This window comes from Ascidiella aspersa, chromosome 4, assembly GCF_963924565.1.
Source record: "Ascidiella aspersa chromosome 4, kaAscAspe10.2, whole genome shotgun sequence".
NCBI lineage: Eukaryota > Metazoa > Chordata > Ascidiacea > Phlebobranchia > Ascidiidae > Ascidiella > Ascidiella aspersa.
In genome coordinates this window covers 17,098,361-17,118,743 of record NC_139450.1, presented here as the reverse complement: position 1 = coordinate 17,118,743, position 20,383 = coordinate 17,098,361, and the positions used below count along the sequence as shown (strand labels likewise).

Below are 20,383 nucleotides of genomic sequence, written 5' to 3'. Positions count from 1 at the left end.
TTTGTAAATGTAAAAAACTTTTGCGCTTACCGCAAACTTAGCCTATGTTATTTTCTAGTAGATTTTAGATTGTTTTAATACAAGGCGCCATGCAAACTATGGTATGTTGCATCGTTAGAAATAATAAACTCCACAAATAGCAATTTCTGCCAGTTTGTTTATATAAATGCCATTGTTTAAAAATCGATTTTTTTGTTCTTGTGTTCATTACGCCACGTTTCCTTTTGAACTAGAAGTACGGTATGCAATTTAAAACAAATAAACACATTTTTAGAGCTTCGCGTACAAGTTGGCTCTTTGACAGCGGGTATTTTTAGAGTTAGTTGTTTTACAGCTTTACTTTATGACGTCATCCCTGAAATTCCACATGCCCCACTTCCGAGCATTGCGCCACCCGACCATTTTGGGTGGATTTAAGCTGGGTAAAGTCTTACTTTGACGTTGAAGCCGAGTAGTATATATAGCTGTATTATGCGGCTGGATGCGGCTTCGTCATTATACTAGCTAGCGCTTTTCTCAAAATTAAGATATCTCCCATAGACAAAACTGCGAGTTTCGAAGTTTGATAACCAAGATAACTTTAATTAAGTAAAGGCTACAGTGATTTGTTCAATGCATTATGTTTAGTATGCTTTACTAAGAAATATTTCAACAGCATTAATATGGATTTTAGTGGTTAATTTTCAGGCAATTCTTTAAACAACACATAAATTTGGGTTCGGGTGGTGTCAGGGTAAGTATAAAACATTAAATAACCCTAGATGAAATGTTATTAATGATTTATGCCCTCATTTATAAATGTCTTGTGCTATATTGGGCGCACGCCAGTAGAATATATTTTTAATAAAATTGCAAAGGGTAAACATTTTTGCTTGTTAAATATCGCATTTTTTCTGCAAAATTCATTTAACCTGTATACTTGGGGTCTTAGACTCTCTTCTGTTTATAAGTAAAGGTAAAGGTTTTTCTTTTAATTGTTAAAACTTGTAATATTAGCCTACAACATTTAGCGAACTTAAAACAGTAAGTATTTAAAATTGAAGACGAATGGCACGATGTATGTGGTTGGGCGAGTTTTTAAAAGTATTGGAAAAAAGGTTGTTATCTTAAGAACAGTATTTTATCCAAATGATCTGTCGCTCTTTGACACCACAAAATTTTACCGACAAAAATGTATAATATACACGAAAAGAAGAAATCAGTCGTTCAAGAGATGTTCGATTCGGGATTTTGCAAAAGCGGAACCTTTCTAAGAAGTGGTCGTTTAATTGAAAAGTCGGATGGACTGTAAGGATTTCGAGGGTTAAAAGGGGCGGAAGTATTACGTATAAGCTTACGCTTCAGTAAACGTTGACCCGGCAAACCGCGGTTGGGCGGTAAACCTCTCGGAAGACGTAACAACCCTCGAACTGGGGGTGGGCCTTCAAACCGTTGTCGGGGAACAACAGCACCGAAGCGTGGGGGCCGAGTTAGGGTAGCTGACGTTTGAAAATTTGGGGCCAAGCTGTGGCGCGGTGCAACCGGGGCGCGATAACGATGAGGCATGTTAGGACGAAGCACATGGCGGGGGTGCATGTGCCTGGGATTTCTAATAAAAAGACGTTGAGGAAAACGCGGCACCTCAAACCCAGACGCAGAGCCAGTTGGCCTTTTGTGTGACACTCGATTTAATAATGCCTTAGGCTTAGACAAAAGAGGGGTCTTTTCTTGCGACACTTCAGGCACTGGTTTGACAACTTTCTTTAGGTTAGAGAGAACGTGAAGATTTTTCTCCTGGCCCCAAGCTTTTTCGAAGTGGGTTTGGATATCGGCTTTTCTAATGGCGTCCTGTTCGTGATAAGAATAGTCACGTTGCCCCTGATGGTGTATCGGATAAGCAACCCTTTCATAATGAGTTTGGTCTTTATGTGCATCACAGGGATCACGATCGTGGCTCACAAAATCTTTTTTCACAACGAACGTTTCTTCAGGATTTTCATAATCTAGAGACCCTTCGTAATGCAACTCATCAATATCACTTTCATTGTGATGTTCTGTCCAATAATCTTCATCTAGTATTTTACTATTACTCGGCTGATATTGTTGATGATCACCGTCATAATAAAAGTCCTCCTGCTGCGAATGGCCAGTCTTCTCAATCCAGTTATGTTGAGGTTCAGGTTCTTCTTTTTGGCTTCCCTCCCAGGTCTTCAGAGCGGCTTGTAAAGTTGGGTTGTCGGAAAAAGCCTTTGCGATTGGTGCCAAAGAACCTTTGCAAAGCGACTGAAATATTTTGTCCTCCATTTCACTTGTACCTAGCCCCTCACTTAAAGCTGCACCGTCCTGGGAGTCGGTAGTAACTGTTTGACCAACAGTCATTTTTATGGAATTTCCAAAACTTGAATTGGAAGTTGTGGCCTTATAATTTATTTCGTGATGTAAGTCGAATTTTGTATTTGATTTGGTCAGTCGACGTTCGATATTAATTTCGGGTGTGTCGGACTCAAATTTATCTTCTAAGCCAAAATAACTGTCACTGGGTTGGTGTTTGTTGTACTGATCATTGCTCGATTGGATTGATATTGGCAAGTGTGACGTCGGGTTCTCCAAAACAGTTTGCTCAAGATGAGAAAAACATGCAGTAGGTTGTTGGTGCTGAGGTGTAAGATAGTCTTCCGACGTCTTACACGGTACACGCGAAGATATATCCGCTTTTACAGTAGTTTTCTAAAATAAAATCAATAAATTAAAATATTTCAATAAAATCTACAATATAATATAGGCCTGCTGGTACACTTTTAAAAGGTATGTAACAAAACATAAACAGCATTTTACCTAGATTTTATTACATTACGTTCGAGAGCTTGGCAACAACACGTCTTTCCATGCTTCAGGATTTGTCTATACCAGGGGTGTACAATCATTTTTAAAGCGTTCGCCTAGGACCCTAGGTCCTAGGAGGTTTGTACACAGTTGATAACCACTGCTCTTAAATATATACAGCAAGCCAGCAAACAACTAACCTCAAACGAAGTGTAGTTCACTTCAGCCCAATCATCCTCTAAAACATAAACCTTATTTTTAGGCAGAGCATAAATTTGATATCTATCAGGATGTTAGGTAAGTTTAATTAATATGGTGTACAATTCTGTTTGTCCAGTGCTCACATATTCTTTTAAAGTTTATATATATATATATATATATATATATATATATATATATATTTATGCACAAAAGCTTTTAACAAAAATAGAAAAAAATGTTCTACATTTAAACAAAAGTTTGCTCCAGTCGCCTAGTTTGTGCTACCATCATCTTCGATTAATAAATACAAAACGCGATTTATTTAAATGTTGTTAGTATGAAGTGTGAATTACCGCTTTTCCTCGTTGTTAACCTTGGAAATGTTCCATCTAAACTCTGTAACGACGATGATTCAGTTTGATTTTTCCTAATACAAAAATAGATTTAGATAAGTGGTCGGCAAACTTTTTTTGTCGCGGCCTAAAGTACTCTTGTTAGAGCTATTGAAGGCCCACTACGAAAACAGTGGCGGATTCAGGATATTTGTTTTTAATTACACGACGCCTGGATGCCCAAAACACTGCCATGCGATAATGTAAAAATACTATAGAACGAAGAATATACGCGGGAAGCGCGAAAAAAAATTGCGCTAACACATTAGTTAAAGTTAGAAAAAAATATTGTTCGACAGGCTCTCAGGACCACATTTGGCACGTGGATATGAACCACGCTAAGACATAAAAGTCCAGGCCACCCGAACTTTTAAAATAAAGTGCAATGAATGTACGGCTATCACGCGGCCCACAACTACGTAATAACACTAAGCTATTCAAAGTAACTTGCGGCCCACTAAAAATGGCTCTGTGGCCCACAGTTTGCCGATCACTGATTTAGACTGTTAGCAACTAGAGTTGCCCTACCAACTAAGCATCGTAGGAAGCAGCAGGACATTTGGTCAGTACGACTTACGAAGGGCAAGATGCCAATTACAAATTAATATAACGAAAGTGTATGTATAAAAGTTCGCGGCGTCATGTATTTTCTAACACATTTCGCTAAGCGTATAAAGAAACAACCCAAAATGTGGCTGAGCTGATTCTTAAACAGTCTAATCTATTCTAATGCTGATCACCGAATCGCGAAATCGTTTAGCCTTTCAGGGTCTTTATACAGTGGTCTAATATGCTGTAGAAAATTACTACTCAATTAAAAATTCAATGGAGACTTACGAAGAGCAGCTTGTATCCTCCTGTTCATCGTTATCTAACCATAGAGCATTTGATAAAATCTTCCGACCCTCCGATTTCAACTGAAACAACGGGCCTTTCAATAAATTTGATAACGATGATGATAAATAATAAATGTATGGTAGATTAAATGCTGTAAAAAGTTCGTGCTAGAAACTTCTTGTCAGCTACTTTTATTTAATGTGAGTTTAAAAAAGCGTAAAAACTGTGAACTGCATAATATGAAAGTATTGTGAAAGGCAATTTTAATGAAAAGTGCGTACTTGTTGTAACAAACATAAGAATAACCAACCTTTTGTAAAGCGCCCACCAACTGAGACTTAATCATTTCTTCATTGTGAGAAAGGAAATCTGAGCCAACCATATTCTCAAGTCTGTAAAGTCACTGTAATTTGCGATTTGTTCTTATAAACACAATATAGCATTATGTCTTCACAAAGCTAAGAAATTACCTCTGCAAACTTGCTTTGTGTCGTTTTCTTTGTAGCATTAGAATGTATAGAAGTTTTTTGTCGCTAGACGTAAGCTTTAATATAAGTTCCACTTCACGTTGGGCATTCCTTTTGTGGGCATCATTGATTAACGACTCTTGTATGATGAACTCCTCTGCTTTTGTTAAGCTATGGTTTTGAGTACAAAATTCATCATTGAAGCAAATGTTCACCATTGAACAAATCGAAAAAAGCCAATCTATCGATTGTGCCATACTCTCCATATACAGTTTCATTCGGTATTTTGGCCATTTGGACTTATTCCGACAGGTTTAGGTCTTATTCAAACGATGAAGTTTTTATTCTGTCGTGGTCTCGTGGATATTACTGCGTATTTGGCTTTATTCTGTCGTTGGTCTCAATACCATGGTTTTATAGATTTTTCTGATTTGGTATTGTTGCTTTTTAGTTCTTATTTAGTGTTCCCAGGAAATTTGCTTGTAATTTTAAATGCAACTTATATGTCTTTACAGCCATTTTAGTTTGCTTTGTGACTGGGCAAGTAAGTCCTTAGTTTAAAATTTGTGATATTAAAAAAACGGGTTTTGTGGTCACTGAACCATGAACTTCAATCATGAGTTTGTGATTGAAATAATTTTATTTAGAAAATTATTTATATCAGGGTGGTTCAAACCCTGACCCGCTACATCATTGTTTGTGGCCCGCGAATCATTGTCAAATTATAGCAATGTGTACTGTTTAAGTTTAAGGTATAATCAAATAAATATAAGTGACTAACGAACAGCAAGCATGTTCAAATATTTTGGTTATTTTCGTTTTTCAGCTTACACAATTAAACAAACCGGGTTTCTATCACTCATCAAATTCGGATCCTGGGGTTGCATAAAGACCTAATATTTGGTATGTTTATACCGTTTTGTTTGAAGGCGCAGTGCGTTCTGCAGTACTTACTGTGTGCCAACTTATCTGTTATATTTGCGTTTTCCGATAACGCGTAAATTTTTTTTGTCTTTATATAAACATAACATAGAAAGTACAAACATGGTTAAATTAGCATTTTTGCCAATTCAAACTAAATTAATAGCGCTTCTGGAAAGCATTTTTATAGTTTTTTTCTGTAACTTTAGGGTGGTGACGAAGCTTGACGAAAGCTTTGTGACGACTTCTTTGAACATTTCATACCCCGATCAAACAAAAACCTGTGTCCCTGACGGGCATGTATCCTACGATATGGGTCTGGTAATGATATTAAACAAAATTTTGTTCGCCCCGCGTTGCATTAACCTTGGACCACGCTGATTTATATTATGATCAGCAACATCACATCTGTTTTTAAGCTTTGTGGGTTTTCTTGGATAAGGACCTACGGTGCATTTTTTTCAAGTTTTATGTCAATATACGTGTCTAAAGAACGCTAATTCCGGCTTTGAACAGGCTTTAAAAGATTTCTTACTGCACAAACACATTTTCAAACATTTTTCGAAACCAAGAGTATCCCTATTCTGTTGCCTTTCTTATGAGTTTGAAGCCGATACCCAATGCCAAGTGATAGTAGCGGTACTCAAGCGATTCTAGGGTGGCGTCAATACCAAATTTATTTCTGCATTACAGTCATATTTTGCAAACTTACCAAGGTTTCTACCTTCAAAGAAAAAAAAAATATATTTTTTTTTAAATTAAGAATTTTAACCTAACTTTGTTTTTTCAATTTATATATATGGTTGAGTTTTAAAAACCACTAAGTTTTCTCTGAAAGTGTTCAGTTCATTACAATAATATTATTTATAATTAAAAGATAATAACAATTAAACAAACTTGGACTGATATTACTCTATTGTGTATTGTCAATTTTTTTACCACTCTTGACAGGATAATTTTTTAGTTTTTTGTGTTTATTTGTCAGATTGGACTAACCTTGCATCTGGATTGTTTTTGAATTGTTGTGTAAGATCTGCTAATGGATCTTCAGCTAAAATATAGACAAAAACACTTTCTGTAAAGCTTAATTGAATCTAGTGATTGTTATTAAGCATTATAGAAAAAAATTTGAATGTCCCTAACTCAGCAACACTGTAATAATTTTTCCTGGGAATCACCAGCTGGTATATAAAAAGATTCAAGCCACAACTATTTTAATTGTATGGATTTTTCCTTTTTCATTTTCACTGATAAATAAAAAACACACAATTAAGATAAAATCAATCAGTTATAAGGTATCAGTTCTCTTATAATATTGGACATTTTAGTTATATGTGTGCTTCTTTCCTGTTGTCTCAGGGTTGTAATTTTGCAAAAAAAAAGTTTTTTGTCTAATTGCCTGATTTTATATTAGTGTTTATAGCTGATTTTGGCATTCTTGTTCATTCCCCACTGATACATAAATATAACATAAACAACAGATTTATTTCTATTTTCGACATACCTCCCTGAAAAAGATTTTGTAATGTAGTATGCACCTTTTCATCATTTGTTCTTTGCATCTCATTTAAGGAAATTTCCTTATTTGTCAATATTTGTTCACGCTTTTGCAATTGCCTTTCTTTGTGAAATATTTCTTTGGATAATACATTCCTTGTAAAAAGGGACTTGTTAGTTAAAACTCCAATAAATTACACACATGGTAACAAACAAAGTAAAAAATCAGTTCCCAGTTGAGTCTAAAATTTTAAATGATGATAAGATGAACTGGGAATAAACGTTTTATAAATACACACCAAGTCAGCCATTACACTGGTACAAGACCTATCACACCTCACTTACATATCAACATGTTGGACGTACATCTGATCATCCAACATCTGATCATTGTGCTTTGAGTTATCTTTGAATCTACAATAGTTTACTTTGGAAACCTAAATTAAAAAAAATCAGTTTCTTTGAATTCAATACATCACAAAAATACGTACCTTTACTTTCCCCATCAAAAATGCACCGTTTCTGTAAGTGGATATTTCAATTGCATAATCCCGAAACAATTGACTCCAAACAGCACCTTTTGGCCGACCTCCAGTGGTGGAAAGATGTTTTTCAACCACCTTCTTATATTTTTCCAAATGGAATTTTTTCTAAAGAAAAACAACTGAATGAGAAAAGTAAGTGTTTTGACTAGTAGTTAAATATGTTGAGTGCAGGTTTATCATTAATGGGTAACATTTGCACCACCAGCAATATCTAAAGGGCCCAATAAAGGCATGTTTGTAGCCCCTTTTAACAATGCCTTAAAAAAGATTCGGGTTTTTGCGATCGCCAGAGTTTGCCTTGTTTACGCCTTAATTTGCTGAACAGAACACAAGGGTACTACATAATATAACCAGAAATATAAACTAATTGTTTTACACTTCTGCACTTCAATTACCTTTTGCGAATTGTCACTTTATGAAAAACTTTGGCTGTCTTTTTGGGCTTACATGAAATTTGTTATTAGGTCTTTTGAGCTATTATCAATGCAAAGGTGCATTTTATTGTGAATTAGAAAATTAAATCTATAGTGTTTTTACTTTTGAACAATATAAACTCTTATCAAGGTGACAACATTACTGGGCCAAAATGCATATATTTTGGGCGCAATGCCACACAGACAGTGACTCAATGGTTTAGATACAGCTTAAAACAATTCAATTTTACAATGTTGGCGTTTGTTTAAGAGCATAGCAAGGTAGGCAGCTTGACTCAATGGCTCTAGGTCAAACACAAATAAGAATCCAGCTTTCTAAATAGCACATAGGTTGTTTAACTGCCAAAGAAATGCTTGTTTCTCTGTTGTGACCTACTTTTAAGAAAATTATGAAATGTTTAAAACAGCTTGCTGCAACCTGGTGTTGACCGTTTGTTGAGTTGAACCATATAAAACAAACACACCAATATGACATGACCTCTTTCAGTTTTATAGAAATTTAGCATGTATAAAGTGGTTGTCATTAAAAATGGATTTACCAAATTTAAGTCTAATTGATCAGATATGCAGGAGTAATGACAGAGGAATAATTGTGCATAATTTACACATGATAGCTTTGTTCTAAAATTGTTTTGTTACCTTTGACTATGTAATATAAAAAGGCTACTGTTTGTTTGGTCTACTTGAAAAGCGTTGTACACAGTGCTATGTTTGTGGCTGGCATGTTTTATAGCCATATACCAGGGGTGTCCAACAAGCGGCACGCATGCCAAATGTGGCACGCGACCTAATAAAAAGTGGCATGCAAGCCCTCCCCAAAAAATACTAAAATTGTTATTCAGCCAATTGTCACAAAAGCTCAATTTGTTATTCAGCCAATTGTCAGAAAATACCAAGTTTGTTATACAGCCCATTGCCATTGTTTGTTCACAATATAAAACAATCGCGGCAATCAAGACAACCAACAATTACTTTTGATATAGTAACATTATACTGTGTGGAGGCTAGCATTCACATAATATTATATAGCTTGGTGTGAAGAAACAAAAGTCAGCTCACCGAGAGACACTTTGATGTAGTGATGCGCATTTCTACTAGACATTTTTTTTTTTAAGTTAAAATAAACGTTTTTATTTTTGGAAAAAAAGTGCTTTTATGATTAAAAAGAATTGGTTGGGTTACGAAACTTTGGCACGGGAAGAAGTTATAAGATTAAAATTGGCATGCCGGCATGTTTGAGTTGGACACCCCTGCCATATACTATAACTTCAGTTAACTTGACTCAAGTCATTTACTAATGTCATTACAACCTTGACTTTTGCATTGGAACATATAAATAGTTTAAAAACACATATTTTGGCAGACTTTCACCTAACACTATACATGTGATTGTGGATATAAAGGTTTTTTACTTACCATATGAGCAATTCTGTGTCTGTGGCCAATCATATGCAATGACATGGCTCTGTCCTTTAGCGACACATTACATAGTGTACATTCATAGAGGAAGCAATCTTTAAACTGGTACTCAGTAAGAAACTCCAGACCTGGAAAGTTAAAACAAATTGCAGCTATTATAAACATATAACATCCACCTACTATGCATAAAACTTGGACAGGAGTTATGGATTATTTCAAAGTATTTTTTTACAATACTGGATTATTTGCTTTCTAGAAAATTCTACTAGCTTAACCAACAATCTTATTTTACACTTTAACCCAGTTTTGAGGGATCTTTAGCCCTAAGCCGCAAGTTTGATAGTACAGTCTAAAAAAGTTTTACCTTTTTTGTTGTTATTTTCTGCTATTTACAAATAAATATCAAATCGGATAAGCCGTATTTTAAATTGCCATTTTTTTAACTATGCTTTCCAAAATGCAATTTTTAATCACACAACTACAATTTTTAATTACACAGCTAAAGGGTTCCAATACTTAATAATACTCAATAGCAGTGGTTCCCAAACTTTTTTGGCTCACGGCACACTAAAAATATCTGAAATATTTCGCCTGCACACTTTTACAGAACTACAATAGAGTAATTTTACAATCGCCCTTAACACACAACAAACTAATGTAAATGTCTTAAAATTATTAATTTGTAATAGATAGTGTTATGTGTTTATCAACACAACACCCAAATTAATTAATTGCCATAAGCTAAATCTTAGAGTTCATTAAGTGATTTTACGATGTGATAAATAGGGTTTTAGATTACGCGTTTCAGCTTTCGTTTGCCAAATATGTTCTTCAGTTACATAATATCATATTTGATGATGCAAAGTTTTCCGTATGGTTGTGTGTAAAATTCCTAAGTTTTTCTGCTTTAGTTCGCCTCGTTTCAAACTTGACATGTAACCTTTAATCTCGTAATCTATAACTGTCAGTCTTGTGGGCGATGTTCTCACGTTCTGCAAAACAAGCCACTTGTTTTGCTGGCCTCTTACTCCCGCTGCAATTTGGCCTTAGAATGGCCGCTGTAATGCCTAGCCATGTTTTCAGAGTGCCGGCCAGTCTTATTGGCCAAATATGACGTAACATTCGTGTTCTTTTTCTTACGTATTGGCTATATACATGTCGTTTCTTAGCGGCTTTGAGCTTTTCTCTAGAGAAGTCTTTTGCGAAGTTTTAGCCGACAGTCGCTGCAATAGGCGGTGGCTGTCTGTCTCACATTAACTTGAAAATAACGTTCACTAATGCTATTTGATAACGTTTTAATTCGTTGTAACAATATACTTTTAATTGGAATTTTAGTTGTGGTTATGACAGGTAACATATCTGACCAGAAGCCTTTGCAAACAACAAGAACTCGCGCGGTTGCGTCCCGCCGGGCAACTGTATGGGGTCAGGGCCAGGCCCCAGTGCACAGGTCGCGGTGGGGGCGCAACAGATAGTGCGTCTAAAATGCATGCGTGCATGCCTATTGGTAATACTAATAACTTTTTTCCAAATTTACAAAACGTTTCGCGGCACACTTGACAATCTCTCAAGGCACACTAGTGTGTCGCGACACAAGTTTGGGAATCACTGCTCAATAGCCTAATAATTATTGTGGTATGTACATTATATCGAGCCATGTGCGAAATTGAGAATATTTGTTGTAAAATTGTTGTTGCTGCGTTTCACCGTTTTATACACGGCGTTTTATACATTGGCCATATTATAAAAACTAGCTGGAAATTTAAGAAAAGCCGGCATACACCTCAAAAATTGCACTCGCTTCGCTCGCCAGATGCTTCCGGACCTAAAAGGTTAACAAACACTGAACTAGTTTAACTATTAAGGTGGTCGCGTTTTCTCAAAGTAGTTTTATTACACATTTCATTAGTAGAATGGATGACCACATGTGAACTCAAATTTTTAACTAAACAAAAGTTGTTTTTTTTTCAAAAAAAGGTCAAAAAAAAATCCGAGGCCTAAATGATTCACAGTTGTTCTAACCAGACCTCTCAGTTGTGCCCCAAATGCACATACCTATAACTGGTTCTGTTATTGCCAAACTGTGCAGTTTTGATTGTATGATGGCCATTGGTTGTATTGTAGCTTGATAAGTGTTGATTGAATTGGAGCCTAAACATAAATTGCTATATTATGCAACGTTGACCTAAAATTAGATCATTTGACATGTTTGGAAAACAAAACAGTACAAATGAAACTATCATCACATTACCAAATATTCCAAACACTTGTGTTACTACAGCACTTTTTAAACACATAAATTAAGCTGCACAATATAAATTCAATAACTATTCAGATACTTTTGTAGTAACACTGTTAACCACTATGGTATTTAAAACTTTTAATATATATCAATAGTTTTCTTATACTTTTGTTTAATAATGATAGAATGTCTAATTTGCAACACATAGATTATCAGTATATAAAACCTGCAAACAACAACTACAGCAACACTTAAAAACAGTTCACAACAGGCTTAGCAAAGGAGCATTAAAATAATTTATGTTATTGTTAAAATTATCAGACAACAACAATTTTGTTTTATAAGTTTACTTTTTGTGCATTTACTGTCATACAAACCAGTTACAATCCCTAGAAAGAAATTGCAAGGTTGATTCTGCTAGTAAAATGCCATAAGAATCATATGACATTTCAGACACACAAGGTTAAAATGAGACAAAATGCTCATTATCATACATTAAAATGTTTGGTGAGAAACATTTGTACTGTAAACAACCTTGATGGCAATTTGTTCATCTCAAACAATTCCCCCACAAATGAGGAATCTTAAGAATTACAGAACTGCTTTGTGAGATTTCATAACATTATGGTTTCAACATTTATTCATAAAACTCAAATTGTAATTTCATAATACCTCTTTGGAAATATGTGAGATCAGCTCACATTAAGACAATTTTTTTGCTTTTTGTTGAGAGTTATTTGTTATTTCCAAATTTTTTGAGTAAAAAGCAACCATAGCTATGTTTATTTTTTATATTGTTTATAGCAGTGGCTCTTAACCTTTTTTCAGTTGCGCCCCCCCTTTGGTAAATTTGTCATGCCTTGCGCCCCTCATGAAAATATTTCGACATTTTGCAACTAAATATCACTAGGAAAATAGTGAAGGGTGTTGTTTGGAAAAATTTTGAGTTTTATTTGGTCGAATTGGCTAAACTGCAACCGAAAAGGCGTTTCGCATTGGACACAACAAATTGCGCGAGCTCGACACATTGATTTTATCGAGCTGATTTTGACGAACGTGTTGCGAGGGCATTTACTCCACAGTTGTAAGAGTTGTATGATGTCGAGCGCAAAAAATGTCAAGCGCAAATATTAAACATTGCGTTATCGTGTTTCAAAAGATGTAACGACACACAATACAACGGCAATATTGCAAAAACAATATAGTTTCGCGCAAAAAAGTTCGACTCCCCCTGTTGCTATAGCCTGTTATCATATATAAATTATTGATGAAAAATGGTCCGAAAGGGCAATAGCTTTTATCGTTTATCTATAAGTTAATTTAATAGGGCGGTGATACCATGGATTTTCAAAAAAGGAATTAGAAAATTTAAAAAGAAAAAGAAAAAAAAAATTTAATGTTAAAGTTGGCAAAAAACAGAGTTTGTATGTAGGAATTATGCCTAACCCAAACGAAACCATTAAAATCACTGCAAAAAGTTAAAATATTGAAGTCGAGCTCGCGCCCCCCTATGGAGGCGCGCCCCCCCCCCCCGGTTAACAACCGCTGGTTTATAGTATATTGTTTATATTTAGTAAACTACTGATGAATAATACTGCAATAAATAATAACTGTCCTAAATTCAATTGTTATTTTGAATGGAAATGTTTTTTTGTTTTTTTTCTGTTTGAATCTAGCTTATAAAATTACCAATATTTTTAATCTTAAAAAAATAGCTTTGTTACATGTTTAATTAATTGCAGTAGTATATTTCACTTTTCAAAATCTATGCAGCTTCAGTTGACTTTTTCATATAATGCAAAATGCTAAATTTAGGATCCGTAACCCAGCAGGCACTAATTGTCGATATGGGCAGCGATGGTAAACAGGTAATACCCTTTTCAATATTTTCCTGTTGTTGGTATATGGAAATTAAGTTTAAGCAAACAGCTTTACTTTTTCCATTTGAGTTGGTAATTTGTAAAAATAAGAATATATTAATCAATTGATAACCTTAGTTTAAGAAATACCAATATGAATTGCTGCTGCAAAAGGAACAAATATCTCAATTTGTATATGAATAACCACTAACCTGACGGTGTACAGCTGTTGAGAGACTCGACAACCTAACAAATCAGATTCTTTTATTAACTATATTGGTTTGACATATTTGTTGTGGGGGACTTTATAGGACTGATTCACAGAAAAATAGACAGATGCCTTTGTGTTTAGTTGTTAATACCAACATAGTATAATTAGGGCGATTATTTTATGACTTGGTAACAAAATTTGGTTGCTTAACTGTATGTATGTTGTCTAAGGTTGCATAACTGCATGTATGTTGTCTATTTTGATAACTATTTTATAGTTTTAGTCCACCAATCTTTTTTAATGTTTGACTGGATAACTGTAAAAGCGGACAATCACGGGCAGGAGAACTGTTAGGATTGACAGTCGTAGACCAGAAATAAAATTTTGTTTTACTTGAATATTTGTTATCATTAATTAGGAAATTAAAAATAATTATTTTATGAAAAACTGTAGTCAGCTTTATGAGAGTTGTTAAATTTTACCCAAAGTTAGTTAATTGCACAGACTATATTTCAACTGTATTTTATCTATATTTAAATGGAAGAACTAACCCAGTTGGTCATGGTTTTTTTATAACAACTGGTTTCAGCATTTTGTTCAGCCAATACTTATTTTTGCTCAGAAAAGTCATGTATCATTAAATTGGACAAATGTATTTAATAGTTTTTGCCAGTGATTTTTTTTTTTTTTTTTTTTTTTATATAGCAAACATATTAAATAGGCATGAAAAAAATGCGTTCCACAGTTTAATATAACCGTTAACAATTTTTCAAAAATCATTTTTTAGGTCATAAAATAATTGCCCTAGTTATGATGTGTAAAGCATGGTAGAAATAAATTATCACAAAAGTTGTTAATTGTACTAATTGATACCTCCTTATATTAAAACCATGAAAAATAGTAAAAATACTAATCTTTCCTAATTTGTTATAAAAAATATGTGCTATTATCTAAACTTACAAGATCTAAAAAATTGCATTGGACAGACATTTGAATACACTGTAACTAATTAAGAACAGAACTGCATACATTTTATCAGATTACAAACAACTAATTTTTATATATTAGCTATACAAAAGTCAAAGGCCGTTTTGGGTAGTTACATGATACTTACAATCAGGGCTGCGGAGTCGGAGTCAGTCTGTTTTGCCGGAGTCGGACTCGAGTAAGATCGCGTAAAACTACCCAAGTCTCGAATCCGACGTGCGCATGCGCAGTATCAAACTTTAAAATTGTTAAGGCGGCAAAATGTAAGTTATAAAAGAGTAATAGCAAATGTGAAATATTTTTAAACCATGTAATGCGGACGGATCAATTATGACACCAATATGAGTGGATTGCAGAAAATCCACCTTAATTAAGTTGCGTAAATGGGTAAAATACAGGCTGTAGAGCAGGGGTCGGCAACCTACGGCCCGCGGGCCGGATCCGGCCGGCCGATGTAATTCATCCAGCCCGCCGCCTCTTTGATAAATTAGAAACGAGTCCATTTCACATACTTTGTGACTATTTTAACTACGTAAGTGCAAAAAATTTAATGACCATTCTGCGTCCGGTTTGTTTACGTTTTCATGCTGTCTTTTGAACTAGATTAGCTCTTTATTACCGTTGCGCTGATTCACATTTCTAACATGCTAATAACACAATTATTAGTTAACATTTTGTGCGGCCCGCAGAGATCTTTTTGAGTTTCGTTTTGGCCCGCGACTAGAAAAAGGTTGCCGACCCCTGCTGTAGAGTCAGAGCTGGACTCGGGACTCGATAAAATCTAGCATTTGGCCGGAGTCGGACTCGGGTTGTTTTTAATAGACTCCGCAGCCCTGCTTGCAATCAAGGTGGAGTATTTCAAGAAGCTGCCCACCTCTAAAATGTTGAGGACCCACCCCCAAAAAAATATAATATATATATAGTTAAATAAGAAATCCAAGAAAAAAAAAACTATAAAGATGAGGCATATTATAATATTGTAAAACTTTAAATTATATTTTTGTTGTTATAGTTTGTTGAACTCTAGTTAAACACTGACCTTATTGATAACAGATGTCACCAAACAGGGCTTGCAGGCCACATCTTTACGAAAAAGTTTGGTGACTTCTGTTGTAAACTATCAACGCTTTTTACATTTACTTGCTTAGAGTTGCCTAATAACCACATAAAGCTGGGGTTCTTCAACTCTTTTACCCGGGACCCCTTAATTGTTTTTTGTCTTGAGTGGACCACTGTAGGCAAAAAATGACATGATGAATTTCTGTCACAATACAAATAGACTTCATAAATCTGGTAATTTCGGTTCAAAATGTGAAAGTAAAATGGAGTCATAATGCATTCAGTGTAAAACCGTTTTATTTTTAAATAAAATGTTTTCTTTGATAAATTGATTACTTCAAAAATTGATACACTAATATTTTAATTAGGCCTTCATGGACCCCCTAAAACTAGTTCACAGACCCCAGTTTAAGAACCGCTGACCTAAAGTGATGTTTACAAAAACAATATTGCAAATAAATATTTTAACTCACCGCTGTGTGCTTTTTTCCATTAAAATGTATTTGGAGATGCATCTTGCTGTTGCAAGAAACTGCACAAATCTTTTAAAAATTCCAATAAATAAAAACTATTATTAGGAATTTATCAAGTCGCTTAGCACACACACATACACACACACAGAATTGCATATGTTTGCTTTTTTGTATAATAATTAAATGGCTTGCTAACAAAATGCACTTTAAGTAATACTAGGCAATTAAGTGATTAACCATTAAGTATTTTGTTTTAGTAGAGTGCACTTGACAGAACATGAAAAATATGTTGATGCAATACTTCAGTGGCATAAACACATTGATTTAAGCATGTAGACTAGCACCACACCATCTTTTTAGTGAAGGAATAGATTATACTTTCTATGTCGGTAGGGGGGATAGATTATACTTCCTATGTTCCAGAGGCGCACTCTTTGCATTCTTCTTTGGTGCGCAACTCACTAAGGGTAGACTAGAGCATCAGAGATATATAAACTTATTTACATAGGTGCCAAACGTTGGTGCAGAGCATTTTAAGAGGCCCTTGATTTCTGGTAGAGCGTCACAACGCCCAGAAATTTGACCAAATTACACTTGTAATTAGTGTGAAAATTTCATCATTGAAAAAACTACATCAAAGATTGAATCCTTTGAAGAACTACCAATCTAAATCATAATATTTTAATCAGGGCTGCGGAGTCAGAGTCGGACTCATCATTTTTAACCGACTCCACCACCCTGCTTTAAATCGGAGCAATGTAAAATCTATAGGCATGCCACAAGGTAAACTGTGACTTTGTCAGCAAGTGTAACTTAAATACTCTTAACATTGAGTCTTGTGAATAAATAGTGTGTATCATGATAGTGTGTATCATGATAGTGTTATATTGTTCACTTGACAAATATTGCTTATACCTTAACCATTTCTTTGTTATAAGCGAAGCATACTGCCATTATCTAATGTTCTTTTATATTTTATAGCATATATTTGCAATCTGTTATAATGATTTTCGGAGACATAACGCATTGTTTCAATGATGATATGCAGAACTGCTAAAACGTTTTTCCAAGTACTGTTATGTTTCGTTTGTGATTACGGACAACTAAGCATTTTGTACTGACTTAAATGTAACGCCCATCTTTCTAAAACTATTTGTAAATACAAATTTTGTACCCAAAATGGCAGTAAAATACACGATATATTTGGGTATAAATGTAATTTGTCAGTTCCTTTTTATAAGATAAATCATAGATTTGATTTCAATAATTATTAAATCAACATATTGATTTTAGTTATGCACTTTGAACAAAACTATTATTAAAAAAGTGCATTTTTGAAGATGATAAGCATTTGGCCTTACTTTGCAGTAAAGCATTTTTAGTCAAACATTTTTGTGTATCAACATCTTTCCTAGGAATGCAACACTGCCTTAAAGGTTTTAAATATGCATATGTTTATGTTTACATATGCATATTCATGTTGGAACAAACCTTGATGTTCAATGTTCAAAATACATAAATATATAATGTGGTTGTTTATTTTGTATATTTTTATGAGTTTGATTTTTTAGGTGACATTAAATTTTTTTTAAACAAGACTCTTGGCATATTTTTTTGTGAAAAGGTTACATAGTATCACTAATAAAAATATATATCTATATGTAAGTATGTGCACAAAATTGTTTGGGGAAAATTTGCATAAAACGAACACATTAACAAGTGAGAGTGCTTTAGGTAAAACAAGCAGAAATGTTAACATACAAAAGTTTCCTAATTGCTTGTATATCTTTACAGTTATAATTGAAATTACCTACAAAAAATATAGAAGACAACAGCCTTTAATTGGTTACTTATAGCAGCTAGGCATAATGTCCACATACCAAACATACAAAAACATTTTTCTCTTCTTGTCTCCAGTTGCAGTTTGGACCAATTGGAAGTGGAGGGTATGCAGGGTCCTCTAAAAAATAAATTCAAAAAATTTAAACAATTTTATTTATTTGATCTGTTGATTCACCTCATAATAATATAGTCTCTATTTCCTCCAATAGATATATTTTCCAAATTATAAAAGCATATCTTGGAAAGAAAAAGTTTATGAAAATTCAACTTGACAGATTCTCTGAATTCATTGATGTTGGGGTTTATACTCTACTTGCGGCTAAGCTGTTAATTTGTTTTTTACAAATAAAAACAAAAGCAGCCTAATTTATATTGGAACAGGTTACCAATTGAACATTTCACTTTTTATTGCACAAACATGGTTCTGCACACATGTCCTAGCTTTATCTAAACATATCTAAACTTTGACCAGAAGCTCAAATTGATTCAGACCATAAAAAAGCCTACACACAAAACAAAATTAAGCATAAAATTTAAACCTGAAAAGAGTCACTAGTTTAAATATTTAAATATTTTTTTAAACAACCTTATTTATTGTTTATAGTTAGTGATTGGCTATGTTTGTTTGCCTTTCATAATTTTTCAGATGTTGTATGAGGAATGTTGGAAACTTTTAAATGATTCCCATTTGATATAGACAACCACAAACCTTCAGGAAAAGCTGTCTTATTTCATAATGAAAAACAATTTCTTATTTTCTTATTGAAGTGCAAAGACGGTATAAATTAGGAAAAACACACAACCTGGCATTAACTAAATTAGCTAAATTAGGACAAAATGTGAATTGGTATGTTTCAGAGTGTAGAAAATGGTCGGTATTTCAATCATATTTTAATAACGGAATACAATCGACCAAAGCGCACAAATATATAAATATTAGGCTAAGTTTGTCAAACTTTGCAGAGGACGCCTTTAGTCTGCGAAAATACCAAATAATCGCCACGCACAAATGAAAAAGACAGAAGAGATTTGCACAAAACGCGAAAACAATTTCCATTTTAGTATTCAAAACACTCTAAAAATAGAGTTTGACAGGGTCATGACTAGATCCGTTCCTCAAAAGACTGTTTACGATACGGACAAACATGTAGAAAAACGCCCCTTTTTTTTCAGCTTATGTATTTTAACATTTATAAGCCGCGGGCCGGATTAAAGTGCTTGGTGGGTCGTATGTTGCCCAGGTCGGTTCAAGAAGACCCTTGGTTGATACCAGGGATCTATCTAGAAATCCAAAAAGGGGGGGTCGCAAATTTTCAATTAGGGAATTCCACGCTTTTTCGCCTGATGTTAATGACGTCATAAAATAGCGATTGTAATGACGTCATACATAATAAAAAAACAAAAAAACACTGAGAATTAACGTATGTCAAAAGTGAACCTTTTTAGATGCAAAGCGAACACGTGTGTTGTCAACATTAGCACAGCGAACAGCGAGAAGCATCAGCATCACATAATTCGACAATATAGCAAGAAAAAAAAATGGAGACCGCTTGATTTATTGTTGTAATTGTCGAACACACACTTTCTGATCAGCCAACCCAAACGAAAGACGTAAGAGATCAACGCTATTTTGTGTTTGATTTTGGTTTCGCATGAGCTTAGGACGCGTTGACCCAATTACATTAAAAACATTGCCGCTTCGGACAGTGAGTTAAACCTTGACAAAACGAACAAAAATGATAATGTCACTTACAAAAAGGGAGGGTCCAAACCTCCCCCCCCCCCCCCACTGGTTGCTACCTTACCCATCAAAAACTATTTTGTAAAAATCAGGAAATAAATTTTTTTCTTTAGAGAGTCCAATTGACTTTTCGAAACTTTGCTGAGCTAGATTTATTATAGATGTTGCACACCAGGGTTCCCTCTAAAAAATTTTTACTACATGCAAAGGTGCCCGCAATAAATTATGGAATGCAGTCCGGTGCTGGGTAAGTGGGTATAGAAGGCAAAAACAATAATATTTGCAAAAACTTTTAATTAAACATGGCGGACACATTGCTAAAAAATTCAAACCTTCATTAATTGCCCTTGGTTGTTTTTGAGGTGAAGGCAAAAATTCTTGTTGATTTGATGAGTGTTGCATCACTGTGAACAAGCTTAACTAACTTCTTTAATCAGGTATATATTTAAAAAAA

General features: G+C 34.4%; 1 protein-coding gene across 2 annotated transcripts; it reads right to left on the bottom strand.

Moving 5' to 3' along the window:
- Window positions 1-440: 440 nt before the first annotated feature.
- Window positions 441-20,383, bottom strand: LOC146148435 (uncharacterized). Of its 2 annotated transcripts, XM_083386504.1 has the most exons (16): window positions 20,262-20,383; window positions 18,227-18,306; window positions 16,347-16,415; window positions 13,829-13,862; window positions 11,571-11,666; window positions 9,513-9,643; window positions 7,609-7,767; window positions 7,463-7,554; window positions 7,125-7,273; window positions 6,617-6,671; window positions 4,703-4,870; window positions 4,543-4,624; window positions 4,233-4,312; window positions 3,357-3,430; window positions 3,003-3,040; window positions 441-2,706 (listed from the first exon to the last, which is right to left on the bottom strand). In XM_083386504.1, exons 1-16 carry the CDS (start codon window positions 20,329-20,331, stop codon window positions 1,207-1,209), a joined length of 2,877 nt encoding a protein of 958 aa, XP_083242630.1. In that variant the 5' UTR covers window positions 20,332-20,383; the 3' UTR covers window positions 441-1,206. The 2 variants fall into 2 exon arrangements, with proteins under 2 accessions (XP_083242630.1, XP_083242631.1); XM_083386505.1 differs by lacking the exons at window positions 13,829-13,862; window positions 16,347-16,415 and having other exon boundaries at window positions 442-2,706; window positions 20,262-20,318.